Source organism: Phaseolus vulgaris, chromosome 2 (assembly GCF_051622355.1).
Source record: "Phaseolus vulgaris cultivar YP4 chromosome 2, ASM5162235v1, whole genome shotgun sequence".
Classification (NCBI taxonomy): domain Eukaryota; kingdom Viridiplantae; phylum Streptophyta; class Magnoliopsida; order Fabales; family Fabaceae; genus Phaseolus; species Phaseolus vulgaris.
Window position 1 is genome coordinate 6972597 of NC_143499.1, and position 12881 is coordinate 6985477.

At 37.1% G+C, this 12881-nt stretch overlaps 1 protein-coding gene and 1 long non-coding RNA gene across 7 annotated transcripts; one reads left to right on the top strand and one right to left on the bottom strand.

The window, feature by feature from the left end:
• Positions 1-1959: 1959 nt before the first annotated feature.
• Positions 1960-5900, top strand: LOC137810523 (NAC domain-containing protein 7). 6 transcript variants are annotated; one of them, XM_090298193.1, is made up of 5 exons: positions 1960-2111; positions 2303-2882; positions 4370-4548; positions 4640-4911; positions 5050-5900. In XM_090298193.1, the coding sequence occupies exons 3-5, from the start codon at positions 4389-4391 to the stop codon at positions 5632-5634; spliced, it is 1017 nt and encodes a 338-aa protein (XP_090154319.1). In that variant the 5' UTR covers positions 1960-2111; positions 2303-2882; positions 4370-4388; the 3' UTR covers positions 5635-5900. The 6 variants fall into 6 exon arrangements, with proteins under 6 accessions (XP_090154319.1, XP_090154320.1, XP_068467954.1 ...); XM_090298194.1 differs by lacking the exon at positions 1960-2111 and having other exon boundaries at positions 2133-2630; positions 2717-2882; XM_068611853.2 differs by lacking the exon at positions 1960-2111 and having other exon boundaries at positions 2133-2882.
• On the bottom strand, positions 4928-12246 carry LOC137810525 (uncharacterized). Its single transcript, XR_011080915.1, has 2 exons — positions 12101-12246; positions 4928-5628 (listed from the first exon to the last, which is right to left on the bottom strand). It is a non-coding gene; the product is annotated as an uncharacterized LOC137810525 (long non-coding RNA).
• Between the last annotated feature and the right edge of the window lie 635 nt (positions 12247-12881).

The following is a 12881-nucleotide window of genomic DNA, read 5'->3' on the forward strand; positions in this document are numbered from 1 at the left end:
TTGGCCGGTCTCGGTTGTCCCGGCATCGGTCACTTTTTTGACTCGGCCGCGCCTGGCGATCCTTTTCTTCCTTATTTCTTTCCCCACCGGCCTCGACACGGGCTTGGTTGCGGAATTCTCTTAGCTCTTCCAGCTGCATGTACTTAGCAGCTTTCTTTCTTAGCTCGTCCAGGCTGTCGCCCGGTAGCATGCACAGGTTGTCAACAAAGGGCCCCAGACGCAGGGCTGTCAGCATGTGGTGCATGGCAACGTCTGGGCTCAGATTCCGGATGCTCATTGCCACTTTACTGAACCTATCCACAAAGGTTCTCAGCGACTCTCCCTTCTCCTGGCGGATGCCTACCAGGGCGATGGAGGTTAGGTGGTGCGGCCGGCTGGTCGCAAACTGAGTTTCAAACTTTGCTACGAGTGTGGCAAAGCTATCGATGGAGTTGGGTGAGAGCTTGGTGAATCAACTAAGGGTTGCTCCCTTCAAGGATGTGGGAAACACTCGGCACAACACGGTGTCGTCCGAGGTGTAGAGACTCATATGGGTGGTGTAGGCGTCCATATGCTCATCCGGGTCGGTCGACCCGTCATATCGGTCTCGGTTGAAACCCTTCCACTTCTCAGGTAGTGGGACTTCGATGATGGTGTTGGTAAAGGGGTGTCAGCGGTTCGGGTCGGCCGTCAGGGTCGTCCGGGTGGACCTGATTAGGCACGACTCGTCGCCCATCTCGGTGTCTCGGGGAGGGGGTCGGCCTCTCGTCCCCTCGGCCACATCTGGGTCGGGGGGAGAGGTGTATGACTTGCCGACAACTTTCCTTCAGCTAGTTTCCCTCGGCCCCACAGTGGGCGCCAATTGTTCCTACTAGGGAGATGGGACCTAGAGAACTATTGAAGTCTTCTACTTCTTCCTTCGGTCGGTCAGGTGATTGGGTGATGAACTGGAATTCTTCTCGTCCTCCTGCTTCTCCTTCGGCACTCGGCCTCGGTCAACACCAGATGGTGGGGGTACCTGCGAAGACACTTCGACGCTCAAGTTAGTGAAGCGGGTGGTCAGCTCTCAGGTAGGTGAACAGTAATAAATGACATACCTTGCTCCTTGGGATGCGCGCTATTTATATTATTCTAATGGGTCTACCTTGTTGAGCTCGTTTATCGAGGTGGATACCGCTTAGGGTTGTATTACCTAATTCTTGATGATGGATTAGCTTCACTAATCTCGGTTTGAGCGTTAATTGTAATAGGGTTCGGCCCTCGGCCATGTTCTCATAGTGTGGGTCGGCCATCGGCCAAATCCTTGTGGTCTTGGCCGTATCAGCCAAGTTTTCTAAGGTCTCGGCCAAGTGGGTCGTCGGCCTCGTCCTCTCTGCCAAAGTTCTTATGCCTCAGTCAGGTTCCCCAAGTGTCGGTCAGAAAGACTCAGCCTCGGGCAGTCAGGTGGGTCCTTGTCTCGCCCATACCGGTACACTAAATATAAAAATTTAAATACTAGTATAAAGATATTTGATTATGCTAACAAATATTTGTCACCCGTCCTTAAAAAAATAAAAAAGTAGCTAACTCATATAAAGAGAAATATTTACCTTCAATCAAGAGTGTCGAGAGGAGGGTTGAGAGCGCAAATGCGATGACAGTTGCAAGAGTGTATAGAAGTAAACCTAATTTATCATTGATGGCAAAGAGAGACAACAAAACCTAATTAATATGAATAAAATGAGATAAAATTAATTTTAGTTTTTTAACGGGTTAACGAACGTGTACTAATTTATTCATTACCCACTTGTGATATGTACCCATTTAAAATATCCACTTTCTATTCATAGCAACTTTATCCATGAATATGGATATTTTTGTCATCCCCAATCTCATACCCTTCATTAATTAAATATTATTTTTTTCTATTTTTTAATTATATTATATTCCTATTTCTATCATATTTGTATTTCTCTTTCTTCCTCTGGGTGTGAACTAGGGTTATGATGATATCCATAGATTATTTTTGGGAGCAAAAATTATTCTTTTGTCGTCACCATCACTTGGTGGTGGGTGGAGATAGAGAGGTTTATATCTCGCTCTTTCTCTCTCGCCGTTTTAGCGCCACCTTTTATGAACTCAAAGCTTTACCGGTAATCCAGCTCCAACCCAATAGATAAGGAGAGAGAAATTCTTGAGAGTGATGTTTTTTTTTTCTTTCTTTCTAACTTTAATTTTCAATATTCTTCATCTACTTCTTATGCTTTTGCTTTCTATTTAACCCTACCTCTTCTCCATTTTCCCATTCTTCAACCTTTCTCTTACCTTTCCTTCTCTTTTTCAGTGATTCTCGGGATCTCATCTCTCTCCTTTTGTAGCCAACAACTCCTACAACAGTCAGACACTTCTTCAGTGCAGAACAGTTTGGATTCACTTCAATTCCCGAGGGTCACTATTAACTGCTCTCTCCACCAACCTACCTTCTTTTCTTGTCCCCTAGTGTTTCCTTGCCTTTAGCGCTGCTTCTTTTCCCTTTTTGCTCTTTTTGGTCGGAGTTGACGATCGAAGGCACCCCACAATCTAGAATATATTGAATGCGTGCTGCAGCAGAGGTTGGTTTCATCAGATCTGCACAAGAGAGTTCTACCTTGTGTTTTTACCTTCCAACAAGAGTAATGTATCAAGGTTTTTTCTTTCACAGTCAGTGCTTGTTCTTAATCTGATTGAATTCATGTTTTAACTTTGTCTCGCTCAACAGGAGGATGTTCCTTCCTGCTTTATCTAATATAGCAGATATTTGTGCCAATGTGTCTAATTATTAAGGGCATGCAAATATATGGTGGAATTGATTTTATTAATTCAAGTCAACAACAATAAAAGTTCAAAAAAAAAAGACAACAAAAGACAGAAGATATAGTCAAATGGTAAATGTCCTTCCTTTGCATTAGTTAGATTTTTGACATGACTCTGATCTTGTGAGTTTTGGTTGGAGTTTATTTATATCCCATCAACACCTACCTGTAAATAATGCTTTTGACTTAATTTTTCCGGTTTTCTTCCATTCAAAATGGGTTTTACATTTTTACTATCCACAATTTATTTGTATCTCTGATCTGTAATTCAGACTACATATATTTTTTCTTCACGTAATGATATTTTGCCCTAAAACGCTTGATTGCTTGAAAGATCAGCTTCTGAGTTATTCTTCCTTCAGTATTCGTGTTGCAAATTAAAGCCATTTTGAACAATAGACTCAGCAGTTTGAGTGCTCGACCACTTTGTGATTTAATGGAAGACTGTTTTGATGCTATATACCATCCAACTTCATGCCTCATCGGCATCATTGCATTGTACAAAAATGTGCCTTGATTACCTTCTCTATTGTGTGTTACAACTCATTTCAGTTTGTCTTTTTACAAAAAAGTTATCAGCGTGTTTATATAAACTTGTACTTTTATCATTTGTATTTTTGTTTGTGTTATTACCTTTGTATCACAGTTTTGTTTTTATTTATCATAACAATTGAATGTTTATAAATAGGTAGTTTATTCACCTTGTCCACCAGGAGGTATTGTATATATTCTTAATTTAGAACAAATTAGTCAGTATTTTGAAAGTTATGATGGCGAATAAACTAAGGTCTCTGAAGCCGATAAAAGAAAAAAAAAAGTCTTGGGGGAAATTACTGGGAGAGGCAGAGAATGGTTGCTGAAATATTTTCTTTTGTCCTAGTAAACCTAGATTTCTATGCTTCAGCATCTAATGTTGCAGAATGATTTATAATTACACTTACTGATGCAAAGTTTCAATGTCCATCACAGTCAATGGATTTTTATATTTATTTTTGGATCCATCAGAAGTTTTTGTTAAACCTTTTTAAAATATCTTTTTAACAAAATATTTAATTTCTTAAAAGTAAAAAGTATTAAATATATTTTGAATAATTAAGAAATTTATTTAAGATATTAAATAAAATTTTCAACGATAAAAAATAAATTTATTTAATTAAATATAGGCAATGACTTTGTAGAAGGCCTCAATAAAACTTTAGGTTTAGGGTATTTATTTGTCAGAGCATTGCAAAATTTCTCCTAAAACCTTTTTAGAAGGGTAAAATAAGAAAGAAACTTATTTTTTAATAACTTCAAAATTTCTATAAAATAAAAAAAAATTAGAAAAATCTTCTAATAACTTAACATTAGTTAAGTTTAATTTGTAGATAATTTTTTTGGGGTCCTTGTAGAAACGTTCCTGAAAATGCAAACTTCTATGACTGTTGAAGGATTTATAAAATATAAACTGTTAATGAATATTTGACAAGTTTTATAAGAAAAAAAAGATGCTAAATTTAATATCTTTTAAAAAGAAGGGTGATTGTTTTAATTTATGAGTTTTCCTCCCTCAAATGCAGGTTAAAATCTAGAGCTGATATGAATACTTATTCACATGTTCCTCCTGGATTTCGTTTCCATCCCACCGATGAAGAACTTGTTCATTACTACCTTAAGAAAAAGGTAGCTTCTAAAAGGATTGACATAGATGTGATAAAAGATGTCGATCTCTATAAAATCGAGCCATGGGATCTTCAAGGTATGATAAACATGAACCTTTCGGCTCCAAAGTAGAATTATTCATATAGTGTATATACATACTGCTAACATTTTGTTACTCTGTGTGGTAGAATTATGCAAAAATGGAAGCCATGAACAAGATGAATGGTATTTCTTTAGTCATAAGGACAAGAAGTACCCAACAGGCACTCGTACCAATAGAGCTACAAAAGCAGGATTCTGGAAAGCTACTGGGAGAGACAAGGCAATTTACTGTAAGCATTGCCTTACTGGAATGAGAAAGACTCTTGTGTTTTACAAAGGAAGAGCACCCAATGGACAGAAATCTGACTGGATCATGCATGAGTATCGACTAGAAACCAATGAAAATGGAACTCCTCAGGTAATTAACCAATTAATTATTCGTTAATTCTCCTTCTTTTTATTTCTCTTTTAATTCATCTCTGATTAAAAATGACATTGAAATGAAAATAACCAGATTAATTAGTTTCTAACTAACTTCTTTTGAAATTGTTTCCAGGAAGAAGGGTGGGTTGTATGTAGAGTGTTCAAAAAACGAATGACAACAGTGAGGAAAATGGGGGATTACGTGTCGCCATGTTGGTATGATGACCAAGTCTCGTTCATGCAAGAACTTGAATCTCCTATGCGAATTTCTAACCCTAATGCACCAAACCGTGACCTCTATCCCTGCAAGAAGGAGTTGGAATTGCAATTCAATATTCCCCATGACGCTTTTCTCCAACTTCCACAGCTTGAAGGTCCCATAGTTCCTCAATCTGTGGCTAGTTTGAGTTTTAGCCCATTTGTTTCTTACGGCTATGGTTGCAAGAACAATGGAAATGCTTTGCAGTCTTCGTCACTCACTCAAGAACATCGCCAGCAACAAAGTCTTCAATTTCACTATGCTAGTAACGATCAATCTATGGACAATGTTATGGATTGGCGAGTACTTGACAAATTTGTGGCTAATCAGCTGAGTCACGATGAACATTTTTCCAATGTTGCTGAACAGATTAAGTTGCAAGCAAACGGATCTACAAAACCAGAAACTGGTCAGGAAATTGCTTCAACTTCCATCTCCAGTTGCTGGATTGACCTGTGAAATGAAAATTTACAGCTAGAAGATGCATACTAATTATACAGTTAATTAGCACTCTCGATCATGACAAAAAAAATTCTGTACATAGTAAACCCTAAAGCATTACTATTATTCTTAGCAGTTGAAAACTATGCATGGTGATAATAGCGTGTGAACTAATAATCCGGACTAGTATGATGCAAGAAATACTTAGAGCATGTAACTTCGAGTTGAACAGTGCATAGTGATGTAATTGAGCTCTGGGTGAATGTTAGAAATTTCATCATTACAATTTAATTTCCATCTAATAAAAATATATTAAAGTTATATATAGATTGTTGTATTTTAAACCCATTAATTGATTCTGTCTATAGTAGCTAGGAAGAGTGATATGAACTTTAAAGGCTTGAGAATCTAAACCAATTGCATATTTATTTGAACAACACAATTTTTGTAAAAATTTTCTCTCCACTATTTATTTGTTCATTATTTTGTACTTTGACTGTACATGAAATACAAAGGTTATTGTATTCATATATTTATTTAATTTCATCTCACTTACATACATTTTTTTTTTCATATCTTTCTTTATTTTATGTAACATTATTTATTATATTTATCTACTTTTTTAACATAATTGTTTTTCTCATTACAAACGTGTAAGGGATCCCAACACGATGGAGGTTATAGCTTCTTCTTCTCCAACTTTCAAAATGATCATGACAAGAGATATGTGGAAAAAATTTCAAAGAAAGGGAAGAGTCAAAGATATATTTATCTCAAAGAGATTGAATGTTAGAAATCAGAGGTTTGATTTTGTAAAGTTTCACGAGGTAGTCAACGTAGAAGCACTGGAAAACAGATTGAACATTATATGAATTGGGACGTGGAAGTTGAGAGTTAATAGGCCAAATACAGGAGGAATGAGGGAACGTGGAAGGAACGGAAAAATGAACACATACCAGTGCAACAGAGAAAGGTGTGGAAGACGAAGGAACAAAGCCAATCTTATGCACACGTAGTGGAGCAAGAGTTAGAAAGGAGTGAGTTGGGCGGTAAGGCTGAAAAGGTTATCAGTTTTATAGTTAAGGAGGAGTGCACAAAATGGTTTGAAGGATGCTATGTTGGAAGAATGCTAGAGGTAGGGAAGGTGCAGGCTATGAAAGAGAGTTTTATTTTGGAAGGTTTCAACTTCATCAGAGTAAGATATTTAGGGGAGAAATTTGTTTTGCTATCAGGGGAATTAAAATGCATTGTTAAGAGAACTTACGAAGAGAATAAGGTGGTTTCTTGCGATTTTCGAATCGGTGGAACCATGGCAAAACAGTTTCGCAATGGAGGGAAGCTTGCACTAGTACATTATAGATAATTAACAACGGTTAAAAATGCTATATAAAGACGATTTTCAAACCGTCATTATTGTGGGTGTAGTTATAAATCATCTATGTATAATGACAGTTCTAGTCTAAAGTCGTCGTTATAAGTGCTTATGGAAGGCTTTTAAAGACGGTTCCAGGGAACCTTCGTTATAGGTTTTTTTTTAAAAATTTTTATTATTATATATTAAGTCTAATCCTGCATAAAATATCAAATTTTCAGAACAATGCACATAATATTATAATTTAAATATGAAAGTCTACAAAAAGTTTTTTAACTATATGAAAAAGTTTTATATCATTCTAAAGTATTATATATGATGTTTATTTGCATTTGCACTACTTCTCCTCTCACTCAAGATGTTATATCCAGAATAAACACTCAAATAATAAGATTTTCATGTTAAAATACACACATAACATTATATAATGTAAGGTATGAGTAATAAATTTATGAAAGTAATGTAATCATAATGGTTTGATAAATCTCTAACTTATACTAGAAAACATCATGCAAACTTTCAAAATTTTCTGATAAGTGTAAGTATGAGAACTAAAGCCTAAAAAATGCCTAAATAATACTAAAAAATAAAAAAAGGATAGTAAATGATGAATTTTTGGAATTTTGGAAGGAATTGGCCATGGGCTTCGTTGCCTCATTTTGAACAACTTTCATTTTTTACTCGTCTTCATCCGACTTCTCTATCAAAAGTTATGACCGTTTGAAGTTTTTTTCACTAATTTTTGACAACTCCAAATCTATCACTCTACTATTCAATCTAAGACTCCTCCATCAAATATACACTAAATAAAGTTCTCACAAAAAAGTTTGGATAAAACATCACAAGAGGTAACGAAAAGGCACAACAACAGAATGTGGAGCAAATGAAAGAGGTAACGACTCTAGGGTTAGGAAGGCAGTTTGACGTAATTGGTAATGGACTGCTTAAGGCCCATCAGAAGGAAGTTGTTTGGTCATGTGGATTCAAGGGGCTGGGCCCAAAAGAACTGGAAGCAGAACAGTCTGGGAGCGAAAAGGCCCATAACGCTGCAACGTGGTGCGTGAATGAAGAAGACGACAGTTGTTCACGTGAGGAGGGCAGGGAAAAGACATCATGCTTGTTGAGCGTGCGAAGATGACGAAGTTTTCGCGTTGTATGCATGGTGAGGGACACAGGGAAAGGTTGCACTAACAAGATTTATGAAGCGGAGGGTACTCCAGGAGGGGGCACAGGTGTGGAAAGCCAGGGAACAGCGGGAGTAACACCTCTCAACAGTATTACACACCGGGAAAGGTTAGAAGGTTATAATCTGAACAACTATATGTCTGATAGTGCAGTTAGGAATTGCAATAGGGTTTATTGGATGAAAAATAACATGCAGAATCAATAAGAATTTGGAAAATGGGAAAGGAGATGAGGTTTTCATTCTACGGGGAAGAGGATGTTGTTGTAGGACATTTACAATCTGCGGAGTTTAGGGATAATGGTGCAAGTATGAGGGCCAATATTAGCAAGGTGGAGAACAATGTCTCTGATGATGAAGCTAATTAGCATGAATATTAGGGAAATAGGGGAAATTAAGAAGAAATATTTAGAAGACCTGATTAAGAAAGAGAAGGCGGATATCGTGTGTTTACAAGAGACAAAGTGTAAGGAATTGGAGAAGGAAAAGATTTTCAAGATGTGGGGAACTAACGATGTTGAATGGGTTGAGAGGGGTGCGAAAAATAATGCAGGGGGGTTATTACATTGTGGAGGACAAGCTCTTTCCAGTTGGCTAATGTCTACTCTTGAGAAAATTATTGTCATTGAAAGGGAGTGGAAGATGGGGGAGGTTTCCATCACTATTGCAAATATTTACAGCTTTGGAACCCTAAGGGAGAAGAGTGGAATATGGGAGGGAGTTTGGTAGAGCAAAAGGATGCATCTTTCAACAGCTTGATGTGTGATAGGAGACTTTAATTCAGTTAGGAGGACAAGAGGAGAAATATGAATACAAATTCTAAAGTTCAACGACTTTATCGACAAATCGGACTTGATTGATATTCCGATGGTTGGGGAGAAAGTTCACGTGGTATAAACCTAATGGGATGGTTAAAAGCATAATAGACCGAACTCTAGTTTCGAGGGAATGGTTGGACAAATGGCCAAAAAGCAAACAAGTTGTTCTTGGAAGATCAGTGTAATCATTGTGCTTTGATTCTAAAAACAATGTCAAAAGACTGAGGTCCTAAACCGTTTAGAAGTATGGACGTTTTTGGCAATCTGATAGGAGGCTCAAGGACTTTGTTTGTATCAAATATGGGAGCAATGAGGTGCAGGGCAGTGGGATCTTCATTTTTAAAGAGAAGCTGAAGATGCTGAAAGCATATTTAAAGGTGTGGAATATGGACGTATTCAGAGATATAAACAAGGAGGGGGAAGATATTCAGAGGAGAATTCAAGAATTGGATGCGAAGGATGATGAGAGCGACCTTGAGAAGGATGGGAGGGAGGAAAGGAGACTGCTTCTGACAGAACAAAGAAGGAATAGTCATAGGCATGAAATGTTACTACAACAAAAGGCATGCTAGAGATGGCTAAAGCAAGGGGATACAAATACAAGGTACTTTCACTTAGTGATAAAGTGGAAGAGGTCTAGTAATGGAATTAATGGGTTGAGAGAAAACGACCAGTGGTTTGATGATCCAATGGCGGTAAAGGAAAAGGTTAAAGAGTTCTTTAAAAAGCGGTTCGACGGTGGAGCTTGGCAACAAGTTATGCTTGACAACACAGAGTTTACACGCATCTCAGATGAAGATAATCGAAGGTTGAAAGAAATAATTACAAAGGAGGAAATAAAGAATGCAGTGTGGAGTTGTGAGGGTTCGAAGAGTCCAGGTTCTTATGGGTTCAATTTCGGGTTTATAAAGTTATGTTGGGAAGAAATCAAGTCATATATCATTAACGATGGTGTACGACTTTGAGGAGAGTGAGAGATGGCCTAGGGGGGCGAACGCATCTTTTATACCTCTAGTCCCTAAAGTGAAAAACCCCCAGATTTTGAATGACTTTAGACCGATTTCCTTGGTGGGGTTTCTTGGACAAAATAGTGACGAAAATCATGTCCTTGAGGTTAAAGAAGGTGCTACACAAAGTTATAGATGTTAGGCAATTAGCTTTTCTGGAAGGGAGGGGTTTAATTGATAGTGTTTTGGTGGCTAATGAAGTGTTGGAAGAAGTGAAGAGGAAAAAGAGGAGTTGCATCCTTTTCATGGTTGACTTTGAGAAGGCCCACGAATCAATTAGTTAGGACTTTATTTATTACATGCTTCAAAGGCTTGGCTTCTACAAGAGGTGGATTGGCCGGATAAGAGTGTGTCTTCAATCTTCGTCGATCTTCGTGTTAGTTAATGGAAGTCCTACTCAAGAGTTCAAACCTAGGAGGGGATTGAGATATGGAGACCCTTTAGCGTTGTTTCTCTTTTTGATAGTAACAGAGAGCTTAGTTGGAGTGGGTAGGAAAGTAGTGGAAAAAGAGTTGTTGGAGAGCATGACCATTGGTGAGAAGCTTGTTAAGGTGAATATGCTTCAGTATGCAAACGACGCTCTTTTCTTTTGTGAAGCGAATCCTCAAAGTGTGTTTGGATCAAGGCAATGCTTAATTGTTTCGAATTGGCATCAGGTTTAAAGGTTAATTATCTGAAGAGTAGTATAGGTGGGGTGTGCTGTAGTCAGCAGATGTTACAGTGTTGTGCAACTATCTTAAATTGTGAAGTAACGAGAACTCTGATTGGTGTCTTAGGGATCAGATAGATAAACGAAGAATTTGACCCCCTAGGCCACTTTTCGTTGACTAGGAAATCTTTTACCGCCGAAACGAAATCATCCTTAAGGCACTCCCAACAAAATTTATTGAAACTAAAATTGAAACTACCTAGACTATGACTCTTCAAACTATCACAACTCCAAATTGCATCCTTAACTTCCTCGTCAGAAACAATTTCGACCAACAACACATTATCTTCATCAGAAATAGAGTTGAAATGAACATTGTCCAACCTAACATGAGACTCTCAGACATACCATCAAATATGGCTTTTTTAGAACTCCTTGACCTTAGCCTTAATCTTCTCCTTATTATGGTACCACTGACCGTTCACTTTTATCTTGTTGATCTCGTTCCTCATTCTTCTCTACTTTACTGACGAATGGAAGAATTTAGTATTTAGATCCTATTGTTTTATCCACTTTATATGTGTTTTTTGACGCATAACCGTTTTCTGTTGGAAGAAATTCCAACTTTGTTTCGAATTTCAAAAGATAAACTAAGAAAAAAAAATATTTTGAGAGTAGAAAAGTAATTAAACTCTTTGAATTAATGTCTGTACACCAAATGGTGTAACTATGTATTGATGCATGTCATGAACGAAGAAGGCAGAAGCAAGAGGGGATGGAATATGTCTAGTAATAGAGGTGGGGGCTGGTTTTTTGGCACTTAGGATGTTCTAAGAAGTAGACAGCTTTCCAGCTTAAGCCCTTTAGTGTTAACAGATTCAAACTGTAACTCTGTTTTGTACTGTTGTTTGTTTAACTGTAGAGTGATCTTGTAAAAGGGTTGGGACACCCCTTATGTGTCTCTATTTATTATATTAATTTATTGCTGATAAAAAAAAATGTATTGATGCATGCAACCTGGGAATGAGCAAATATTAAAGTCATGCAGAAGTATATATTAACTAAAAGATAAACCACACAGTTTTGATGGCTAATATCTAAAGGTTAAAATTAGAGTATTGTTTCATTATACTATGAACTTGTTGGTGCATTATTTATTAAATATATAGAAATATTAAAAACACAATTAATTATAAAAAGCAATAAATTAATTACATCATAAGAATATTTAAAGGATATGCACAAGTTTTAAAGGAGCTAGATCTATACCTTTTTTTTATTTCCCCATTCAGTAGCAAACTGACCTACTTTACCATCAGATGGATTCATATTCGATATATATAAAGTATATCTAATATATACACGTTATAGAGTACGGTCATGCATTAGAGATGCTTTTTCTTATCAAAGTAATTCAATAATTAAGAAACTTCCCATACTATTCACAACGCATACCTGTGTGAAACTTGGCTTCTCTCAGTTAGTGAAAGATTTCTATATTTACCAGAGGGGTTTTCTGGTGGTTCCTGGGGCTACCTCAGAGGGGTCTAGGGAGAAGAACCGTGCGTTCGAAAGTGCCAAAAAACCGAAGTTGTGTTTTCAAAGGTAAATGGTTTATATGTATATATATATATATATATACCTGGATGAGAGCAAATTAATTTAAGGCACCTAATGATGCATGGTTTTCAGAGGCAAGAAGTAGTAGTTATTTGTGAAGGTGTGATTGGATATTGACGAGGGATGAAATTGATGTGTGAGAGTTAACAATTAAAATTCCTCTCTAGCAAAGGCACGACACAATGATTAGGCGTGCGCCCATCAACTTAATCATAATGCAGGTTTTAACTGTAGTCTGAGTCATGAATGTTTACTTGAACAAAAAGAGAGGAATGGAGAGGTAAGCATGCTTCCCTGGAGGATGAGAAGGGAAAAAGGATTGATGAAAAAGTGTGCTTTCTGACATCCTTTGACTTGCTACAGTTCTCTGTCACACTAGAGACTAGCATTACCTATGCAAAGCCAAAACAAGGAGTGGCCATGTGCACTGAGGCGGCGTGATAGTGAGACTATATATCATAATTGGGGTTTATGTAATGTAAGACTTCTGTACAGACTGTCAATGTGATAAGATAAAGAGAAAAACAAACACTTTTAATAATATAATAATATTTTGAATTAAAAAATTAATAAAAAATTAATTTATTAAAGTATGAGATATATTTTCACTGTTTAC

Excerpts from the sequence above, each read along its gene's own strand:
- LOC137810523 (XM_090298193.1), top strand. The coding sequence starts at position 4,389 with ATGAATACTTATTCACATGTTCCTCCTGGATTTCGTTTCCATCCCACC. Across the intron at positions 4,549-4,639 it reads CGAGCCATGGGATCTTCAAG|AATTATGCAAAAATGGAAGC; the intron begins GTATGATAAACA and ends TCTGTGTGGTAG. Across the intron at positions 4,912-5,049 it reads ATGAAAATGGAACTCCTCAG|GAAGAAGGGTGGGTTGTATG; the intron begins GTAATTAACCAA and ends AATTGTTTCCAG.